Raw genomic sequence first — 22,654 nt, 5'->3', positions numbered from 1 at the left:
AACCGTCTATTTCATAGCTTTGCCCTGTAGAATTGCATATAATAATAGTGTGTAGACTTTATGTGTCTAAACTTTAAAACATCCGCAGCATTAAGACTGCTTGTAATACATGTGGTCATCTGCGTGTCCCTTCCTCTTATCAACTTTAAATGTGCACAATACACTCATTAACATTTCATGGCTTTCTCTCCGAACAGTGTATCGACAAGCCACCTGCGTGCATTTGATAGTCCTCATTAAAATTTAGTTGGAGCGCCAAAGAGTGGACCCACCTATCCGATTTCCCCAGAATGACAGTAGTCCAAAGAATGAGGAGCTTTAATATTACTCCTGTTCTCTGAACCCTGCAGGATAGTGTGTGCAGAAGAACTTAAATGCTGCAAACTAAAAGAAACAACATGGTTTTAAGGATAAATGTCTTCATTCATGTCTTGTTCATTGCTGGAAAGGTCACCTCCAAGAAAGGTAGGACGGCTTCCAATCACATGGGTGAAAGTGCACGCCTTATGAATGTTGTACCATTGTAAACACCTCAGTTCTTCCTTAAACTTGTAAGGCAGCTTCCTAATTATGTTGCCTGTGCATCTTTGTCTTAAACACAAGTACATTCAATAGTCGTTATTGATTAGGTAATGCATACTGATCAAATGTAAATCTTGAAAGCATTGTAAGTTGCTTTGGTTTTGATTCAACTGTATGTAATATTTGAATAGGTGTTAAATGTGGAGGAATCCTCTCTGCAAGCAGTGGCAATGTGTCAAGTCCTAATTTTCCAGGCCTGTACCCTTATAACACTGAATGCACCTGGTTGATAGTGGTCTCAGAAGGCTCTTCCGTACTGTTAACCTTCCAACACTTCGAGCTGGAATACCATACAGACTGTGCTTACGACTACATCAAGATATACAACGGCATCTCCGAGGATGAGGGCAACCTCCTGGGGAAATTCTGTGGAGATGTGTCTCCACCTCAGTTCAGCTCGTCCTGGAACGTCATGTCCATTATCTTCCATTCAGACCGCCATGTCGCACGCAAGGGTTTCTCGGTGGGCTATAGGAAAGGTGAGGAGTGCAACTGAACATTGCTGTAATATCAGTCAATATGCAGTTCATTACAACAGTCAATAATTATGATTTGTTCCTCGGTTTGTAAAAATATTGTAATCCATTTTGAATGGAAGTCTATGGGACAAGACGTAGGTTAGAATACACATTGTTTTGGAAGTATTGCCACAAAACTTCAACATTATATTTCATAACATACGTCTAGTGTGATGAAATTGCTTGCTAACTTTGTTATATTTTTCAACTCCTGTCATGCTTATAATGCATAAAACCGTCATAAATTCAAGGGTTAGCTCTCCCAAAAACTAAAATTCTGTCATCATTTACTCACTCTCATTCCAAACCTGTAAGACTTTCGTATATGTGAACTTACATGTATATTTTTATGTGAATAAAGGCCTAAATTCAATCTGTTCCTCATATAAAGTGATCAAGTCTCTTCAGAAAATTTGGACTAAACCGCTCAATTCAAATGGATTCGTTTTACGATCTCTTTATGAACTTTTTGAAGCGACAAAGGGGTAGTTGCGGATGGCAATGGTACAGAAATCTCTCAGATTTAATTTAAAATATCTTCATTTGTGTTTCGAAGATGAACAAAGTCTTACGGGTTTGGAACAACATGAGGGTGAGTAATGATATTTTCTTCATTTTTGGGTGAACCCTATAATATTTTCCATCAAAAAACATATTGTATCTGATATCTTCTCATTAATGAGTGAATATGCAAACATTTCAAAGTTTTGCATATTACCATATTATTACCATGATATGACAAACTTGCCGCTTTTTTATTAATTAAAATTGTAAAATGTCATTTAAATGAACTACAGCTAAACCACTGTGATACAAGAAAAATCTATATTTGTATCTTAGTTTTCGAATATTTTTTAATAAAACATTTATAAGAATGTATTCGTCATATAATTACCAGTATTAACTCCATTGAAATCAATGGATTTAATTAAATTCCTTTGAACTTATAACTAATGACTCCTCAAAAACAGTCACAAGTATATAAACAGTCACATAAATATATTAATTTTACATGCATAAACACTTGATAAATTTTTATGATGCAATTGTTCAATCTGGTTCGATGGTCTTTGGTTGCCATTCTAAAAACTATATATATATTTTTTTTTTTTTTCATTTTTTAGATCATTTTTTAAATAGAAATCATTTCTGGGTCACAAATAACCCAAAATGCATCCAGTAAACTCTTTCACTTTCACACACACACTGTGTGTAATTGTAAATGAATTTATACATCAGTTAATTTGTTTCAGATATGTGCGGTGGGGTTTTGACCGGTCTTTCAGGAGTCATCTCAAGCCCAGGTCATCCACAAGACTACAGCAACAATGCCGACTGCTCCTGGACAGTACATGTGTCCAATCAGAGTGTAGTCAGCCTGGTGTTTCTCGACTTTCAGTTGGAAAACAACGAGGGGTGCAACTTTGACTATGTGGCTCTTTTTGACGGCCCCACTGTTAAACACCAGCACCTGGGCAATTACTGCGGTAATGAGAGACCTCCCAACACCGTCACCACATCAAACCAACTGCTGGTGGTCTTCAAATCTGACTTCAACATCGGAGGGAGAGGCTTTAAAGCCTACTACTACTCAGGTGAGACACTTGTTGTCATACAAGATGCATAATCATAATAACATTTCAAGTGTATAATCCTTGATCTTGCTGTTTTTTAAAGGAGAGTGCCAGCAAATACTCAAACATATCAGTGGGAACTTTACTAGCCCTCACTTCCCAAACATCTACCCCAATAACATCAACTGCCACTGGACAATCACTCTAGCGGCCGGATACAGGGTCAAGCTATTTTTTCCCCTTCTGGAGCTTGAGGATCGGAACAGCCTGACCGACATGTGCAACTATGACTCTGTGACTGTGTACGATGGGGACAGCGAGACTGACACTCTGTTGGGCCAGTGGTGTGGTAGTGAACAGCCTCCATCGTTGACCTCTAAGGGAAATAAACTATTGGTTGTTCTCAACACTGACCGTAACAATGCCTTTAAGGGCTTCACAGCCTCCTACATAGGAGGTGAGTGCTCACTTATCACAGTTTGAATTCATCCTTCTAAAAGTAGTTTTGGGAACCAGATGATGTTACGTTACGGTTTATTTAGTGAATCAAAAACATACAGCCCAGTAGAATTCAATACATTCAGTATACAAATAGACGCAAGTATTTTAGTTATAGCCTACTGACTGGTTGTTCATATGACATACGCATATTTTCAGTGGTTCACTCTTGAAAGTAAAGGTTCCAAAAGGGGTTTTTCACAGCGGGAGCATGTCTATGTTCCCACAGCCCTATGTTCCCACAAATGGCCTACCCCGACCCCACCCCTAACCTACCCGTAACTGGGGTTTAGACAAATCATAAAAATAAAATTCTTAGAAATGTGGGAACATAGGGCCGTAGGAACATAGGGCTGACCCCTTCACGACAATGCCATAGTTCCCTTCCAAAGAACCTTTCAGTGTTTAAAAGAACTATTTTTTTCTTATTGTGTAGAACATTTTAAAAATATGAAGAGCTTTTCTCGACTAAAAAAGGACCTTTTGTGGAATGGAAAGATTTTATGGATGTGAAAGGTTCTTCATGGAACCATCAATCAAGAGTGTAGGCTATAAATAATGACTGAGTTACCTCATATTTGTTGTTATTTGAGCTACACTTTGTATTTGGCCCTCAAGTGGTTAAAAATACTGCAAAATAGTTTTAGTTGCGCTTCAGCTCTGCTCCTCCGTGCGGATGATGAATGTCAAGTCAAGTCAAGTCAACTTTATTTATATAGCGCTTTTCACAATACAGATTGTATCAAAGCAGCTTCACAGTATTAAATAAAATAGTACATCAGTGTTTGTTTCTGGTGTAAAACATCCACGTTTGGTAATGCAGATCAATAGCACTGTTGAATCGATTAATCAAATTAAGTATCCCCAACTGAGCAAGCCGAAGGCAACAGTGGCAAGGAACCGAAAAACTCCATCAGGTGACCTAATGGAGAAAAAAAAAAACCTTGGGAGAACCCAGGCTCAGTCGGGGGCCAGTTCTCCTCTGGCGTTTATGAAGTAGAGACCGGATTTAACTGTAAGATTAAAATATTATATGAATGCCTGGCTGAAGAGATGCGTCTTTAATCTAGTTTTAAACTGGGAGAGCGAATCTGAGCAACGAACAGTATCAGGAAGGCTATTCCAGAGTTTTGGTGCTAAATGTGAAAATGCTCTCCCTCCTTTGGTGGATCTGGATATCCTAGGTATGACCAGAAGCCTCGAATTTAGTGATCTTAAAGAGCGCGATGGATTATAGGGCGATAGAAGATCCGTTAAATAAACTGGAGCTAAGCCGTTTAGGGCTTTATAAGTCAGTAGCAATACCTTGTAATTAATACGGACCTTTTTAGGTAACCAATGTAGTGATGATAAAATTGGTGTTATATGGTCAAACTTTCTTGATCTAGTAAGAACTCTAGCGGCGGCATTTTGGACTAACTGTAGCTTGTTTATTGAGGATGCAGGACAACCAGCTAATAAAGCATTACAGTAATCTAGTCTCGAGGTCATGAATGCATGAACTAGCTTTTCTGCATCAGAAACAGATAGCATGTTACGTAATTTAGCAATATTTCTAAGGTGAAAAAATGCTGTTTTTGTAACATATGAAATATGATTTTCAAAAGACAAGTTACAATCTAATATAACACCCAGGTCTTTTACTGTAGAGGATAAAGTAACAGGACACCCTACTATGTTAAAGTTGTATTGTGAGAGGTTTTGTGGGCGGTTTTTTGAACCGATAAGTATTACCTCTGTCTTATCTGGATTTAATAAAAGAAAATTGTGCGTCATCCAATCTTTTATATCTTTAACACACTCTGTCAATTTGGATAATTTAGCGTTTTCATCCGGCCGTGATGAAATATATAGTTGAGTGTCATCAGCATAACAATGGAAACTAATTCCATGTTTCCTTATAATATTTCCAAGTGGCAGCATATATATTGAGAATAATAGAGGGCCTAACACAGATCCTTGCGGCACTCCATAGTTTACTGGAGTTATGATCGATTTTTCTCCGTTTAAATAGACAAAATGGTAGCGGTCAGATAGGTATGATCTGAACCAGCTTAATGCTTGTCCTTGAACACCGGTATAGTTTTGTAGCCGATCTAAGAGTATTGTGTGATCTATAGTATCGAACGCAGCACTAAGATCAAGTAAAACTAGTATTGAGATACAGCCTTGGTCAGAAGCTAAGAGTAAATCATTTGTGATTTTAACGAGCGCAGTTTCAGTGCTATGATGCGGCCTGAACCCAGACTGAAACTTTTCATAGGTGTCATTTTCTTGCAAGAAAGAGCCCAGTTGGGCAGACACAACTTTTTCTAATATTTTGGACATAAAAGGAAGATTTGAAATGGGTCTATAATTTGCTAGGTTATTTGGGTCTAATTGTGGTTTCTTAATGAGTGGTTTTATAACTGCCAATTTAAATGTTCTTGGAACATGACCTAAAGATAAAGACGAGTTAATAATATTGAGGAGAGGCTCTTCCACTATAGGTAACACTTCTTTCAATAGTTTAGTTGGTATGGGATCTAATAAACATGTTGTTGTTTTAGAGGAAATGATAAATTTATTTAACTCTTTTTGTTCTATAGTTGTAAAGCACTGTAATTGTTCTTGCGGGGTGATAATCGAGGCTGAATTATAAGGCGCGATTGAAGATTGAACGTTTACAATTGTGGATCTGATGTTTTCTATTTTCTCAGTGAAAAAATTCATGAAATCATTACTACTAAACTGTAACGGAATATTTTGTTCAGGTGACGCTTGTTTATTTGTTAGTCTAGCCACGGTGTTAAATAAGAACCTAGGATTGTTTTGGTTATTTTCTATTAGTTTGCGGAGATGCTCAGCCCTGGCCGCTTTTAGGGCCTTTTTATAGCGTGACGTACTGTCTTTCCAAGCGATTCTAAAAACCTCTAAATTAGTTTGTTTCCATTTACGCTCTAAATTACGGGTTTCTCTCTTTAGAACACGAGTAGTATTGTTGTACCATGGTGCTTTAATTTTCTCTCTGACCTTTTTTAGTCTCATAGGTGCAACAATATCCCATTTTCCAGAGAGAACGGTGCTCATAGTGCTGGTAAGTTCGTCTAGTTCATCTGTTTGTTTGGGTTCAGGCAGCAGCTGAGACAGATCCGATAAGCAATTTGAAAAATTATCTATGGTGGATGGAAGGATTGTTCTGCCTAATCGATAACGCGGCGCAGCATGATATATTACAGGAGTACGTAATATGCAAGTTACCATGTAATGGTCAGTTACATCATCACTTTGCGGAATGATATCTATATCGGTTGGATCGGTTCCATGTGATATAATTAAATCGAGTGTATGATTAAAACGATGAGTTGGTCCGGTAACGTTTTGCTTAACCCCAAAGGAGTTTAATAAGTCTATAAACGCAGCCCCTAACGTATCATTTTGGTTATCTACGTGTATGTTAAAATCTCCAACAATTAATATTTTATCGACATTGACCAATAGATCTGAGAGAAAATTTGCAAATTCTTTTAGGAAATCAGCGTAAGGCCCTGGTGGTCTATATACGGTAGCCAAGGCTAAAGATAATAGGGATGTTTTTCTATCATCTAAGAGCGTAACATTTAGTACAAGTACTTCAAATGAAATAAACTTATAACCCGTTTTCTGAGTAACATTGAGAATATCTCTAAAGATAATTGCAATACCGCCGCCACGACCAATCAGACGGGGCTCGTGCTTATAGGAGTATCCTGATGGAGTAGACTCATTTAGACCGAAATAATCATTTGGTTTAAGCCAGGTTTCAGTAAGGCAAAGTACATCGAAGCTATTATCTGTGACTATTTCATTTACAATAACTGCCTTAGGTGTGAGTGATCTAATGTTTAAAAGACCTAGCTTTAGAAATTGTTTTTGTTTACTAATAGCAACATTTTCTGTTTTAATAACAATTAGATTTTTCCTAGATCCTGCAGTAGATTTATTATTTGATCGCACTAAACGAGGAATAGACACAGTTTCTATGCAATGTTCTACACTAGTATTTTTATCAGTTAATTTGGTGCAGCAGAGACTATGATGTGGACTTTTGGTTACTAGTCAAAAGGTATTTAACATTTTGGAGATGTTATCTGACAGAAGATCCGATCCGAATCTGCTTGGGTGTAAGCCATCAGCACGGTAAAGCCTAGGACGCTCCCAAAACAGATTCCAATTATTTACAAAGAGCAGTTTCTGCTCATTGCACCATGACGTTAACCATTCATTTAGCGCGAATAATCTACTAAACTTGTCATGTCCTAGACGGTACGTGGGAAGCGGTCCTGACACAATGATCGTTATATCAGGCGATGTGCTGCGTACCGTATCGATCAGATTCCTGAAGTCTTTCTTCAGAACTTCCGTCTGGCGCAGCCTGATGTCGTTCACTCCCGCGTGCAATACCAAAGTTCCGACGCGCTCGTTATCGTTCAGAATCTCGGGAACGCGAGCAGCTATTTCAGAAACACGAGCACCAGGAAAGCAGTGACTGTGCACCTTATTTTTACCTGATGTAGCATGGACGTGCCGAACAATGGAATCACCGATGATCACAGCATCGCGTTCTGTTTCGCGAAGAGCGGAGAAGCGGTTTTGTGTGGATAACTCGAAAACCGGGAGGGTCGGAGAGGGTCTTGGTCTAGACCTGACTCGCGTCTTCCGCTGCGGAAATATCCAGGCTTCGTGGTGGCGTGTTGGAGCCGGAGTGAACGAGACCATGGCTGATCGCGACCTTGGCGCTCGGGACCGATGCCGAGTAACGCACGGAGTAGACGAGGTCGGAGTCAGCCGGTTAGTAACATTAATCTTTGATTTGTGAGCATCAGCGCGTGATGTTTCAAGAGCCAAACGCCGGTCTCTCAGCTCGGCCTGTCTCACTAAAAGGTCGTGGATCTGTTTCTCAACAGCTTCCAGCTCAGACTGTACCGCGTGCAGCTCAAATGTGTCCTCACCTGCACCAAAAGGTAGACTACTTGCATCTGATATATTCGCCATTTTAACAGATGGCAGGGCTCTCAAGTCTCACGCATTGGGCGTGAGACACACGCAATTCAACCAGTTCACACGCTCACACGCCACACCGTGTATTTCTCACGCTGAAAAGGCAATGCCAACCAAGTTTTCCTGCGAGCTTTATAACGTTTTATACGAGGCGCAGGCATACAAAGTGAAGTTTCCTGCCGCCAGCACGTATCTCGGCCAGATTGCGTTCGTTACAAGGCAACACAGATGCGCGAACACACGGAAGTTGACGGAACATTCTCGGCCACCGTACGTTCGTTACTAGGTAACCAACAACATCGCGCGAACACACGTCGTGATAATGGAGAAGGTACGTTGGAAGAAAGCTCGTCTAACATTTTTAGGCTAGAACATTTAATATATAGCCCATCGTTTACATTATTATTGATGCAGTTAAAAACTCTACAACTACTCTGCAACCAGGCCAGAAGCTTTGGCTCAGTCAGAGACAATTTATATAAAGTCCTAAAAGGACTTTGGCTCAGTTTGGCTAGTTTACGTTTTCTTACTGTGCGTTCACACCGCCGCCGACTTGAGCTGCAAAGAAGCTCTGGCCGCCCAGTCAAAGACGCTTGTCAAAAAGTACGGGGAAGCTTGTTGACGCTTTGGCCGCTCTGACGTAGCAGCATTCTGTGTTCGATCATGGAAGAAGAGAAGTGTCACACCATGAAATGTAAACAGAAAAAACAAGCAATGCATTCGGCAATTTAGGATATCGCGCAAGATTTGTCAACACAGAAAACATTTCATCACTGGAGAGTTTTTTTTTTCGACACCATCGTATCAATTGATTTTGAATAATATGCGCGAGGGAGAGAGAGAGAGCAAGAGTCTTGCATTCAAGACAGCGCTCGGGTGAGTAAGCGCGCGCGCGGCCGGGGATCTCTCTCTCTCTGCTCGTTCTTGCTGACAGGACTTTAAAACACATGCAAATGATACACTTTCACTGTATGATGGTTAAACTCTGCAATTAATAATTTTTTCTCGGAACTAATGTTTTGGTAGGAACGAAAGTTTACATCGTATGTTTCTCCGGAATCAGCCAGCGCGAAGGACGTCTATATTCCGATTGGTTGCTGGCGTTTTGCCGCTGCTTGCCGCTGAACCGCGTCATAGCTCATTACCATAAAGTTGAGCTTCTCTCAACTTTCAGATTGACGCTCAAAACGCTCAAAACGCCCAAAACGCGACGCCGAGGAATTTGACGCTCCTTGCAGCTGAGAGAAGCCAGCTTCCATTGAAAATGAATGATTTCCGGTAACTTTGGAAGCTCAAGTCGGCGGCGGTGTGAACGCACAGTTAAACTAAGGGAATGTTAGTGGGTATGGGAAGGAATGAAGATGTATTTCTTCATTTTATTTAAAATACATTTAAATTTGTTTATTTTATTTTATTTTTAATTATTATACTGTATTAATAGTCTTTCTAGTTACATTAAGGCTACATGTATTAAAGCAGAGTGCTCTGGGTAATATTTTATATGGACTGTCAAAACATACATTAATCATTGCCATTGCATTTGTATTTTTCAAACACAAAACACATTTCATAAGCTGGAGTGTGTACTCTTGTGTACACACACACACACACACACACACACACCTTAATAATACTCTAATATGTCATTTGTTCACAATGTCCCATGCACCACACAATAAATAATTATACCATTTTGACTAGACACATTCAAAATGCAAAAAGATTTGTTTTTCCAAACTGTTTGGAGCAATTTGTTATATTTTTGTAATTTTTGTATAACTTATTTGTCATTTTGAAATATAACATTAAAGAGTTTATTTGATGTGATGAATTGCTCTGTCATTTATCAGATTTACCAATTGTTATAATTTCAATTTGGGCTGGTTAATTATGAACAATGGGTAAAATTGGGGGGCGGGGACATATGGGGGCGGGGCTTCATTAGGGCTCCTCCCCTAACCGCATGTGATCTCACTCCAAGCTTTTGGTAAAACTTGAGAGCCCTGAGATGGACAGTAAGTTAGCAACGACACTACCAGTGATGCTATCAATTAATACTAATTTCTGACAAGCGTCTTAGATATAATCCGTCTTTTAAGTGGTACGGGTGTAGAGTAGACGCACGATAGGTGAAAAATGTTTGTAAGTGAGTGTTGAGAAGACGCGTTCAGCCGTGATCCCCGGGAGTAACCTTTAAGAGTATCCAGCGTAGAATCACTAACAGGCTTGAGACACGTCTGCTCAACAGTCCGCGTTGTAACTATGAGGTTTGAGCAGTAGTGCTTCTCAGTGAGGAAAAGTAGAAAATGTTTGTTGTAAGTAAGTTTAAAGAGTAAAATCAAGAATTATAAATCAAATCGATAGAGCTCCAAAGACAACAACGCGTTCAGACGCGACGCATGCGCATTCGACAACCATGAAACGAATGTGGTTCGAGTGTTCATATGACATCTTAAGAAAGCCGGATGGACATACAAGTAGCGTTTTTGTTTGTTTGTTTTTTGCAACCGTTTTAAATTATCCATGGTCCATTTTTCTTAACAAACTTTATCCATCCTCTCCTCCCTTACCTGTAAGAAATCCTTCCGTCGCTGGTCAAAATGACCCGAAGCCCTAAAATTATAAATTTGAATTTTTGATTATACGACGTTAGGCTACGCAGAGAATGTACGCAATTTTCCGCCAAATCCGCCCCGACGGTTATAAAATATTATTATAGGTCCATCAAAAGTGTATTATTTGGGTACATGGTTTGTAAGATGGGGTTAAAAAGGACCATCTCATTAATTATTATTTTTTTTCAAAAAGTTACATAGAGTATGTAGGCTAATAGTTTATGACTCCAAAAAAAGTTGATTAAGAATTGTAAAATGTAGTATTTATTACTGAGATTATCTCATTACTTACTTAGTAACAGAACTGCATTTATCCTCCCAAATATTTATTCCTCAAAACAAGTACTAAAAGAATTGTCAAATTCTTCCAACACAGCATTCCATATCATTCATTGACCTCAAGCTGAATAGTTGATGTTTTGTTGTTGTCTTTGTGTTGCAGTGGTGCCAGTCAATGTAAGCTGCACACGAACTGAGTTTCAGATTCAGGTCTCCAGACAGGCTTTACCTCAGCTGGACCGTGAAAAAATTTACCTGGGGAATCCATCCTGTTCGGCCCAGCTGACAGAAACATCCTACAAAATTCTAGCCCGTTTTGTCAACTGTGGAACTGCTGGACAGGTATATAAGATAAAGAGACAAGTGCAGATTCTTTTTTTGGGATACCACACTTAAAACACCCCTAGTTTCCTACACTTTTCTCAGTGACGGTCCTAGGTCTAATTCAGATGTTGACAAATGTCTGATACAGCATCTCTTATAGCAGCTTTTAAATATGTCTTTGTTCAAATCAACATTAACGATGCCTCATGTCCTCATATCTGATCTTCTGCAGAAACGTCAAAACATCACCATGCTGGTCAACTCTCTTTATATCGACTTCTCTGATGGGCCGCAGCAGAATATTCAGGAATATGAGGTGCAGTGTGACGCCCAGAGGAAGGTGGCCATGGCCAGCATTATCTCAGTTGAGGAACGTATCCGGCTCAATGAACTGGCCCGCCTGGCCCAGGAATCAAACAACAAGAAAGTCGAAGAAGAAAGTGAACCGCATGACACCAGTGACATCATCTTCATCAGTATCTGTGTTCTCGCTGTCATCCTCATGTTAATTGCTATTGTGTGGTTGGTGCTCCTATAGACCTTATGCGCCAGAGAAACAAGCGTGCAGCCATCTTTTGTCTTTGAACTTACTTTTGGAGTAGCTCTGTATATTTCCATGGCATCGCTGTCGAAGAGTAATTAGCTGGTGAAGTGGATTTACTTATTGTAGCATTAACGAAAGTTATCGTGAGCATTGTTATGTTTGAAGCAGATGTCATAACAAATGTCAGTAGAATGGGAAGATTATAAAACGAGCGGTTCATTCATTAATCTGTAAGATCGTTCATTCATGCTGTGGAAATACAAACCGGAAGATTGAACACAACGAGCGGGATACATAAGGTCTATAGGAGCGCCACACAATGAACACATAAGGACTTGATATACCTCTATTTTGATACTTTTTTATGTACACTGGCGGTCCAAAGTTTTTTTGTGTGTTTTTGAAAGAAGTCTCTTATGCTCACTAAGGTTGCTTGTATTTGATCAAAAATATTTTGTATAAATACAATAAAAAATTTGTGAAATATGATTACATTTTAAAAATAAAGTTATATTTTAATGTAATTTATTCCTTTGATGCAAAGCTGAATTTTCAGCATCATTACTCCAGTCTTCAGTGTCACATGATCCTTCAGAAATCATTCTAATATGATGATTTGATGCTTAATTATCACTAGTGCTCAATTATGAATAATGATTTTTATTATTATCAGTGTTGCTGCTTAATATTTTTGTGAAAACTGATCATTTTTTCAGGATTCTTTAATGAATAGAAAGGTAAAAGAACAGCAATTTATTTGAAATAGAAATATTTTTAAATATTATAAATGTCTGTGACTTGAATCAAAAGTACTAATTTCTATTTTTTTTAAATGATCGTACTTACCCCAAACTTTAAAATGGTAGTGTGTCACCTTTACCACAACAATATAAGCAGCAAACATTGATAATAGTAATAATAAATGTTTCTTGAGCAGCAAATCATCATATTAGACTGATTTCTGAATGATCATGTGACACTGAAGACTGGAGTAATGATGCTGAAAATTCAGCTTTGCATCACAGGAATAAATTATATTTTACATTTATTAAAATAGAAAACAGTTATTTAAGTTGTAATATTATTTCACAACATAACTGTTTTTACTGTATCTTTGATCAAATAAACGCAGCATTTGTGAGCATAAGAGACTTCTTTCAAAAACATTTCAACAACTTTTGACCAGCAGTGTAGCTGTGAATGGAAAGAAACATTCTGGCAAATGAGATGTAAAAAAGTCAAATGTTGTATTTACGATTGAAAGTTAAAAATGTTTACAAGTCAATGAGTAAATCATACAGCTGTATGTTAAAAAAAAACATTATAAATATATTTTTAAAAAATGAAATGGGTAAACAATATTTTCTTTAGGTCACAAGTCTGAATTCTTCGATTCTTTACAGTTTCTTTTTGTGATTGCAGACGAATATATTAACTGGTAATTTGCCGTCCTTGACCTGCGCCCTCAACTCAGGCTTATGTTTCAGAGCAAAGACAAGAGCCCTCACAGTCCTTCTGTACGCTCCGCTAACAAGCCGAGAGCTCTGGTGGAAGACCTCCCTCTCAATGTTCTCCACCAGTCCATGCTCCACCTGGACAGGCAGGAAAAGAATCACACAACATGCATGCGAAGTACAACTGTATTAATAATACCATTCCAGAATTTAAATGAAGCAAGAAACAAATGAAAGCATAATAACTGTCCGTGTGGTTAAGAAATTGTAATGGTCATTTAGGATCAGTACCTTCAACGCAATTGCTTCAGAGAGCAGTTTCTTGGCATTGCTCCTTAAAGTTTCTGTCTGTTTGTCACAGCGAACTTCTATGGAAGGTTTATTTGCATGTTCCTCAATAAAGGTCCTCCAGTGTTTATACACCTCCCCCGCGAGGGACTTGATTTCAGGATCTTCTGAGTGTTTGCGAAGGTTGTTAACTGTGTGTCCTGAAGAGATACAAGTGAAAGTGGTAGGGGCTGAAATTAGTATTTTATTTGATGGGATTGATTTGAAAAGACAGGGATGCAACTAGAAAGGAATCAGCAAGTTTTACCAATTTTGGTAGTCTTTAGCACTTCTTTGGAAGGCACTTTCTTGTCCAACTCCTTTAAGGCTGCTATCATGTTCTCTTTAGCTTGGCCAGGCAGTTCAAGGATTGACTTGTACCTTTCAATGTCTTCAATCACGACCACTCTCTGGAACAAATATGTAGACAAACAAATGTAGACATTAATAATATAGCACATCTGGTGAAGAATGACGGGCAGGGTAAAATGAGCAATGACTTACCCGCAAGGACTCTAATGTTGCTTGTTTGTAATTTCTCTCTTGTTTTGGTTCCTGTTTCACCCTGTCTCCTTTTGGTAACCGAACAACAAATTTATCCATGATTAAAACCCTGATATGAACGATTCTAAAGAGTTTATTGACTCCAGCTCTAGCTACACTTATTATTATTTTTAGGTTACTACATTGTAGATCAGTGAACAGAGCAATATGGCAAAAAGCGGTAAACTGAATTTTCTGATTCGCACCGGAAGAGAAAACGCGTCTGCGCGATAAAGGTTTTTCAAAATAAAAGCCTTCTATCTCGTTAAAACGGGCAATATAAAAACACAAAACATCGATTAAATCTTCAATCCACTAATACACAATTTATTTTACAATACAAATGATTAATAGTTGTACATAAGCAAAAAAAAAAAAAAGAAACGTGAGCTGTCTTTCAATATTTTAGTGAATAAAATATTCAATACTAAGTGAAACGCCTTCATTGAATGGTTGAGTTGCCTTAAAATTATGAAATTATGAACTGTATTTCATTTATTTATTTCATTTAACATATTTTTCTTAAAGTTTATGATTCATTAAATTAAATTGTATTTAACATTGCATTCATCATTTGAGATGCTATTTTGTGAATGTAATTTATTAATTGAGCAATTAATGTGTTATTTTAAGTTTGTTTGCGGGGAAACTTCCATTTAAAATGTCAGCCATTACTGAATTAATACTTTTGCTAAAGGGAAGTTATGCGTTAGCTGGGTGGTCACGTGACCTGCGTCTCAGTTTTAGCGCGGAACTTGGAGTTCGTCGGGAAGAAAGAGAAAGACATCTCTCAAACTAGACCTAGTTGTGTGTTTATTAAAACATTTGCGTTTTCTTTTATCTGCGCGATAAACGCGTTTGACACGGCGATGAATTTACTGTTTAATATCAAAATAAGCCCTTAACATAACTTATGAACTTTGTACGGTAGCTGTGTGTTTACGCCAGTGCGTGCAGCTGTTCATCGGATACAGTATAACTTACTGGTAAAGTACAGTATTTCTCATAAACTCGAGCAAAAACAACAGGTAAGGGTTTTTAAATCTATATTTTGACACTATATTATAAATTCCGACGTTAAAATGTGTTTTGGTCTCATTTGGATTCAGTTAAACAAGATTATACCAGTCGAGCTGTTTAGGAGTATTAATAATGTCTAATGCCATCCAACAGTTTTTTCCCACATTATTGGATCTGTTGGTTATTGTGGGATTAAATGGAAGCAGCACCGACTGGGCAGAGAAGCTCTCATCAAAGTGTTGAAAAGGGCAGGAGCAGACACAAAATTCCCAGTGAGTGAGCCTTTTTCACTATGAATGTTAGTGTTTTAAATGTATGTACTCATGACAAACATGTATTACATTTAAATACTTGACATTCAAGTTTCAATAGAAATGACATTAAAGTATATTTTAGTTTAATTGCTTAGTAGTACATTTTTGCAATAGCCTACAATTAACTTTTATGTATAAGACAGTAGAAGTATTTATGAAATTGCATATTAAGATGTACTTAAGTGGGTCAAAAGGGCACTCCTAAGTTCACTTAATTGCATTTAACTTAAATTTAAACTATAATACATTGTCATTTAACATGCAATTAAGTGTATAAAAACATTACATTTAGTTCACACTTAAGTATATTCTTTTACAGTGTATTATTTAAATAATATTTAAAAGTATGTACTTTATTTCACAAGGAAATGTTTGTTTGTCTAGCAAAGTTTTTTTTAGATAATTCTGTTTCAATATGTAATTTTACCTAAATAATTAAACCTATGTGATTCTCTTTTGTTTAGGGGATGTTGAGACGGACATTGCATACCTGTATGAAGTTCTGCCACAGCTGTCTCGAATTTTTCGTATTATAGATAAAATTGGAGAAGGTTTGCCATTACATTTCTTGCTGGTTATACTTAATGATGGAATAGCTTTGAATGCACATAAATCATACTTTTTTTTTTTTTTTCCTGCTGATTGATTAACCTTAGTTTAACCTTTGCATCATGTGATTTCAGGCACTTTCAGCACAGTGTATTTGGCAGAGGCGCAGATGACCGACGGCTCAAGAAGTATGTTTGCATTGAAACACCTCATCCCCACCAGTCATCCTGTGCGAATAGCTGCTGAACTCCAGTGCCTGACTGTTGCTGGGTGAGTAATGAAAATGTGTCATATTTTAACCTATCATCGTTCGTTTTCATGTTTTCTGTGATGCATGCCATGTAAGATATTTTAGAACGCGCAAACTTCGGTTTCAGAGTTACTTTACAGGACTTTTATCTATTTATCTCCCTTTGCAGAGGAACAGAAAATGTGATGGGGGTCACGTACTGCTTCAGAAAAGAGCATCACGTGGTCATTGTCATGCCATACATGGAGCATCAAACATTTGTGGTAAATATCTGTCATGTGTGCTTTTAACCCAAATAATGATACACCATGAATAGGGTTGCATTTACACTGCAAGTCTTAATGCACAGATCCAATCTTTTGACCAGATCCGATTTTTTGGCCCGACTGTTTACACTCAGTTTAGACAGGACTGGTATCCGATATCTGTGTTTACTTTAATGCCCACCAAAAATGATTTTCGGTGATCGTTTTACTATGCACATGGTAGACCCTGGTTTTGAATGGCCGTGCTATTAAAATTATTTATATAATTCATGTCGGGTGGTCATGATTATTTGCCAGCATGGACTAGATTACAGCTGTCATGAATGTTTTGCAGCGCAAAATCTGACGGAACAGAAATATAGTCCGGAAATAATTTTTCGTTTATCTACAGCTCAGATCTAGAATTCTGAAGTGAAATAAAGTAGCCCTGTAATATATATATATATATATATATATATATATATATATATATATATATATATATTAATTATTATTTTATTTTTTTAATGAATTTGAATAAATTAACCAGAGAGAGAAGCGCGCACGAGCGAGCGAGTAACCCAAAACTGAAGCTTGTTGGTTTAATTACAGCAAAGTACAAGATTAAAAAGCCCTCTTTGTGAATAAACGTGTCGTCCTCGTCTTGTGGTTTGGAATTCAAAGCGGAATCGGATATGCGTGTTTAGACGTTGGTCGGATGTCCAGACATCGGATATGTATCTGATTTAAAACCACATTTGGAAGTGGCTCAGATCGGATGCGAAAAAATCGGATCTCATGCGGATTTTTGTGTTCACACATGGGCAACATCTGTGTCAGATGTGAGTAAAAGATCGGATTTGTTGTGCCAGTGTAAACGAAGCCTAGTTTACCCTATACCCAAGATATCACCCAAAAGTCTTCATTCCTTGTAGGATATTGTTGGCTCATTGAGTTTTGAGGATGTGAAGCATTACATCTTCCACCTGCTCAAAGCCTTGAGACACATTCACAAGTTTGGCATCATCCATCGAGACATCAAACCAACCAATTTCCTGTTCAATCAACAAAGGAGAGAGTATGTACCTAATGTTCATGTCTGGTATCTCTGCCTGATACACATGTAATTGCCAGCTTCTTGCTTATTTAAGATAATTGTAACAATTGTAACTGGCTAAATGATTGTTAGATTATAGCTAAGTAATGTACAAAAAAAGGGAAATCAGCTTTAAAATATCTTATAGCCAATTTGGTGCTAATATATTGTGCTTTCCTAATGGATTTTATAGATGTAAAAAAAATTAAATCATGTATTTTTTCTCTCACTGTCATGCCGTTCCAAACCTGTTAGACTTTCGTTCATCTTCGAAACACAAATGAAGATATTTTTTAATGAAACCTGAGATTTTTGTCCCTCCATGGAAAGTCCATTCCACCAAAACTTTGACTTTGACTCAAAGTTTGACACTGATCAAAGAACATACATAGAGCTCATCCACTATGGTAAAAGGCAGCTCAAAAACGCACTTGCTTGACGCACGACAACCAATGAGGTTTGTTCTCACATTTCAAGCAAGTACGGTTGAGCTTCTGTTTATCATATTTTATGAGCTCCATGTATGTGTGTTGATTAATGTTTGTTTGTGAAGAATTTTTTTTTTTTAAATATGTTCATCATCATATAAAGAGATTATTAATTCTCTTAAACAGCTTGTTTCATATGAATTACATTTACTTATATCTTCTTTAGGGCTGTTTTCGACTAAGGATTTTCATAGTCGAATCTGATTCGTTAGATTTTGCCGTAGTCGACTGATAGTCGAACCTTTTTTTCTTTTTCTTTTTTTTTTAGATAGCAGCTAGATTTTTTCCATTTCAAACAAAAGAGCTAAAAAACACATATATATCACACATATATCATAACATTTCATAAACATGAGGAGCAATATGAGAGAGAAATTTGGTGATGGTTGTTTAGGTACATTAAATCACGTAAAGCTTTTTCACGCCCATGAGAACCGCGTGGAGTCAACCCACAGCCGCTCCGCAGCCCTGCTGAAAATGTGAAGCAGAAACGCTTAATATCAGATAACGTCCATAATAATTGGACTCTGGGTTCGATTTTTTTACCATTTTAAGTGGTTATGAGGAGCAACATGAGAGGGGAATTTGGTAATTATTGTTTAGGTACATTAAACCACGTAAAGCTTTTTAACGCACATGAGAACCGTGTGGAGTCAACTCACAGCCGCTCCGCAGCCCTGCTGAAAACGTGAAGCAGGTTTTTGAATACATTTTTATTTATTTACATTAGTAAGCTACAGGACATCGTCTTTCAAAACATGACCTCCGCGAAAGCGAAAAAATAAAATAAAAATGGTACCCAGCCCTTCTGAAAATGCGAATGCGTCTCTGTCCCCAGCACATTTCAAACCAAACTGACGCCCATGTATTCGACTATGAGGTTCATAGTCGAATCAGACCTCTCCGAATCGAATCGTCGAATCCTCGACTATTAGAAGTCAGCCCTAATCTTCTTGAACTTTTTGGGGCCAGCGGCCCCAATACTACAAAAAAATAACTCAATAATAATAAAATGCACAACATTAAACTGATTTGCCTTTATTTTTATTAACACAGATTTACATAATTAGGATAGGAGGACCTGAACATTGTCTAAGACTAAGGGGGCCTTGGAGTCAAAAAGGCTGATAACCACTGGAATAGACCCAAGCTAACTGAAGCATGCCGATTCCCGTCTTTCTCGTTCCTCAGGTACTCTCTTGTGGACTTTGGCCTGGCGCAGGGCACTCCTGATACGCAGATAGAACTTCTGAAGGTGGTGAAAGCAAAAGCTCATAAAGGTGGAGGGTCGTCTAAGATGGTGGAGGAATCACTTGGGAAACAGAAACTAGTGCCTTTACCACCCAACACTAGAAACCCTGCCATCCTGTCTAGCACTAAAGCACCAGCTAAAAGACCCTGCCCACCCTCACGCATTAAACACAGCAAGGTGTCTGCACTTTGTTAAATAGATGAATTCAGTTTTTAATATGATGATGGTTGTGAGTCACATTGGGGGACACTGTACTTCCAGGTTTGCTCTGCCATGTTCATATTGTTTTATTTTAGAAAACGTATTCATGTCAAAAACTTATTTCCTTCCTCTCAAAGGAACTGTTGGGACTTGATAAGGCACCACGGTCTGTATTTGGGGAGAAAAACATAAACGGCACAAACTCTCATAAACCTGGCACTGACAAAGTTGAGGTTAGCGTCTTTTCTCACACTGGTTGCATGTGACACCTGAATAACTATCAGCTCTTTACCTGTCGGATTGTATTTCAGGGATTGCTTCTAAAAACAAAAAGAGAGGAGGTAATTCCACGTAAGATTGTTTCTTCAAAACACCGCTCAGTCCCTGTGAGAACTCCTTTAAATCAGAAACCCAAAGCCCCTGCCGTCAGCCCGATGCTCACCTGCAACTGCTTCATGACCGACCGCGTCTGCAACATCTGCCTGTCCAGGTACACACTCTTAATCAGGTCATATTTATATATAGTATATTTTTTTAGAAAGTAAATGTAAGAATAACTTTAAAATTGTCAGTGATATTTCAAAATGAAGTAATATTTCAAGTTTACTTTCAAGTTTGTCCATCATTCTTTTGGGAAAATCTTGTTAAAATGCATCAAAAACATGATCCATCAGGCTTTTGAGGAACCTTTATTCGTACATCTCTTGTATTGCTCTGCATTACGTGTTTTGTCCACCCACATTACTAAATGCAAACTTTCTTTTTTAGATTAAAAAAAAAGATTTTGTCTGCAGGGGTGTCAAACTCAGTTCCCGGAGGGCCACTGTCCTGCAGAGTTTAGCTTTAACCCTAATAAACGCACCTGATCCTGCTAATCAATTTCTTCAGGCCTATTTAAAACTACAGGTATGGGTGAATTGCAAACAGATTTTCTGTGGGACTGTGGCCCTCTAAGAGCTGAGTTTGATAGCCCTGTTCTAAAGGTTCTAGTGATGGGAAGTTCGGATCATTTTACTGACTCTCTTGTTCGATCTCGTTCATCAAAATGAACAAATCTTTTTTCGAGTCAATTCGTTCATTTTAAGTGGCTTTAAATGTTATACTTTTTACAGCCAAATTCCCCAAAAACATCCACCTACGCAATCTTGATCATATTCTGAATTAAGAAATCATTATAATGCAGTCAAAAAAAATTACTTCCGAGTCTTTCGTTCATTGGTTAGTGAAAAACTTAACTGCTTTGACAGGAAACAGCAGGTGGCTCCGAGGGCCGGGACCCCAGGCTTTAGGGCTCCTGAGGTTCTGACCAAGTGCCCCAACCAGGGAACAGGTAAAGTTACTCATCGACATTAATATTTGTTGCATATTGTTATTTGGAATGTGATTCCGTATTAATGCTCGTTTATATTAAACTTGAAAATTTTTCAATTTCCTACTTGGAAAAGTAAAATAAAATGCCACTTGATGTTACTCCCTTTAAACTGATGATTGTACACCTGCACAACAAACACTGTCATCATGATCACTGAAGTCTGAGTCACCAACAAATGACTCTTGTGTGTTAGCTCTTTTAATGACTCACAAACTCAAGAGTTACTGATTGAATCGGACTGGCTACTGAATCAACATCAAGTCAATATACCCAAATAAATCAGAACCGAATCAAATCAGGAAATCTGTATTTCAAACCCAATGCTAATGTTATCTGAGCATTGGATAACAAAAAGTTTCATGGCCAGAAGACAGAGATATGAAGAGAATGAATATCCCACATCTGACTTGTGAATGGTGTACATTTCACATTTAGTTCAACTGTCTTATGTTTACACAGTGAAACTTTGTCCTTCCATAATGAATTGTGACTAATAAAAGCACACCTCTATGCAGCGATTGACATGTGGTCAGCTGGAGTCATATTGCTGTCCCTTCTGAGCGGGAGATATCCGTTCTTCAAAGCCAGTGACGATCTGATCGCTCTTACTCAGATCATGACCATTCGAGGATCTAGGGAGACGAAGGAGGCTGCTAAGACGTTTGGTATGGGGACTGGGTCTGTGGGTCCTGCTGTATGTTGATTTTCATCGCACCTTCAGCTGACTGAATATTACTTTGTTTCTGAATGCAGGTAAATCTATAGTGTGCAGTCGTGAACTTCCTCGGCTGGACCTGAGGATCCTCTGTGAGACCCTGAGAGGTTTGCGATCATGGGATGACGCCTCACTTCCTGCTGAGTTTCAAGCCTCACGTAACCCAGCAGAAGTCAGACAGGACGCTGGGAGTCCCGCTAAGAAACGCACGAGCTCAGGCTCACTCAGAAGCATTGCAGAGCTGCAGGAGATGGGCTGGGACAAGGCGCCTGATGATGTATACGACCTCCTGGATAAACTGTTAGATTTAAACCCAGCAACGAGGATAACAGCCTCCTTGGCACTGCAGCATCCACTCTTCAAAGATATGACTGACTAATTTTTGAGTATCCTCCTAATTTTGCATTATTCTGTAAAGGGCTACATGAATGCATTTATTTTCTAACTACATGATGTACAGTGATTTATTTATTTGTCTTATTTTTGGGGGGTTTCATAGATTCACTTTTGAGAATAAAAAGTTCAAACCTAATTGTTTAATTTTAAGGGAATGCTCCCTGAATATAAGGTTCTGTCACTCGTAAATATTTTTGCATAAAATAAATGTTAAACTTTTGGAAACCACCAGACTGTTTTTGCTACTTGTTTTTCCAATAGTAATAAAAACAAAAGGTCTCATTGACTAATAATAGCATGGATATTTTTGTTTATATGCACATAAACTCGCAAAAAAGGTCACAATACGGGTGCTTTTATATTTGTAATTTAGATTATTCTAATTGAATTGCTTGCTTGATGTACAACTTATTCAATAAAAGTGTAATCTTACCCAGAAGTGCAGGGTTTCAGTTGCTAAATTTGTACATTTAGAATAA

General features: G+C 38.0%; 3 protein-coding genes across 5 annotated transcripts; 2 read left to right on the top strand and 1 right to left on the bottom strand.

Annotated features, from left to right (window-relative positions):
- Positions 1-398: 398 nt before the first annotated feature.
- On the top strand, positions 399-11,947 carry cdcp2 (CUB domain containing protein 2; the record flags this gene model as incomplete). Its single annotated transcript, XM_081373792.1, has 6 exons — positions 399-465; positions 714-1,061; positions 2,354-2,695; positions 2,778-3,131; positions 11,249-11,427; positions 11,642-11,947. 6 exons carry the CDS (start codon positions 399-401, stop codon positions 11,945-11,947), a joined length of 1,596 nt encoding a protein of 531 aa, XP_081229918.1.
- Positions 11,948-13,181: 1,234 nt separating this feature from the next.
- tceanc2 (transcription elongation factor A (SII) N-terminal and central domain containing 2) lies at positions 13,182-14,486 on the bottom strand. The gene is made up of 4 exons (XM_081375247.1): positions 14,239-14,486; positions 14,003-14,144; positions 13,699-13,895; positions 13,182-13,545 (listed from the first exon to the last, which is right to left on the bottom strand). Exons 1-4 carry the CDS (start codon positions 14,335-14,337, stop codon positions 13,351-13,353), a joined length of 633 nt encoding a protein of 210 aa, XP_081231373.1. The 5' UTR covers positions 14,338-14,486; the 3' UTR covers positions 13,182-13,350.
- Positions 14,487-14,967: 481 nt separating this feature from the next.
- Positions 14,968-22,612, top strand: cdc7 (cell division cycle 7 homolog). 3 transcript variants are annotated; one of them, XM_081375244.1, is made up of 12 exons: positions 14,968-15,305; positions 15,451-15,569; positions 16,076-16,162; positions 16,295-16,430; positions 16,580-16,673; positions 17,591-17,733; positions 19,431-19,494; positions 19,830-19,925; positions 20,004-20,182; positions 20,940-21,022; positions 21,580-21,729; positions 21,818-22,612. In XM_081375244.1, the coding sequence occupies exons 2-12, from the start codon at positions 15,494-15,496 to the stop codon at positions 22,156-22,158; spliced, it is 1,449 nt and encodes a 482-aa protein (XP_081231370.1). In that variant the 5' UTR covers positions 14,968-15,305; positions 15,451-15,493; the 3' UTR covers positions 22,159-22,612. The 3 variants fall into 3 exon arrangements, with proteins under 3 accessions (XP_081231370.1, XP_081231369.1, XP_081231371.1); XM_081375243.1 differs by having other exon boundaries at positions 19,431-19,668; XM_081375245.1 differs by lacking the exon at positions 19,830-19,925.
- Positions 22,613-22,654: the final 42 nt, after the last annotated feature.

Source organism: Scardinius erythrophthalmus (genome assembly GCF_964197995.2).
Source record: "Scardinius erythrophthalmus genome assembly, chromosome: 9".
Lineage (NCBI taxonomy): Eukaryota > Metazoa > Chordata > Actinopteri > Cypriniformes > Leuciscidae > Scardinius > Scardinius erythrophthalmus.
Note: the sequence above shows the minus strand (reverse complement) of the source record. Positions and strands in the feature narration are given on the sequence as shown.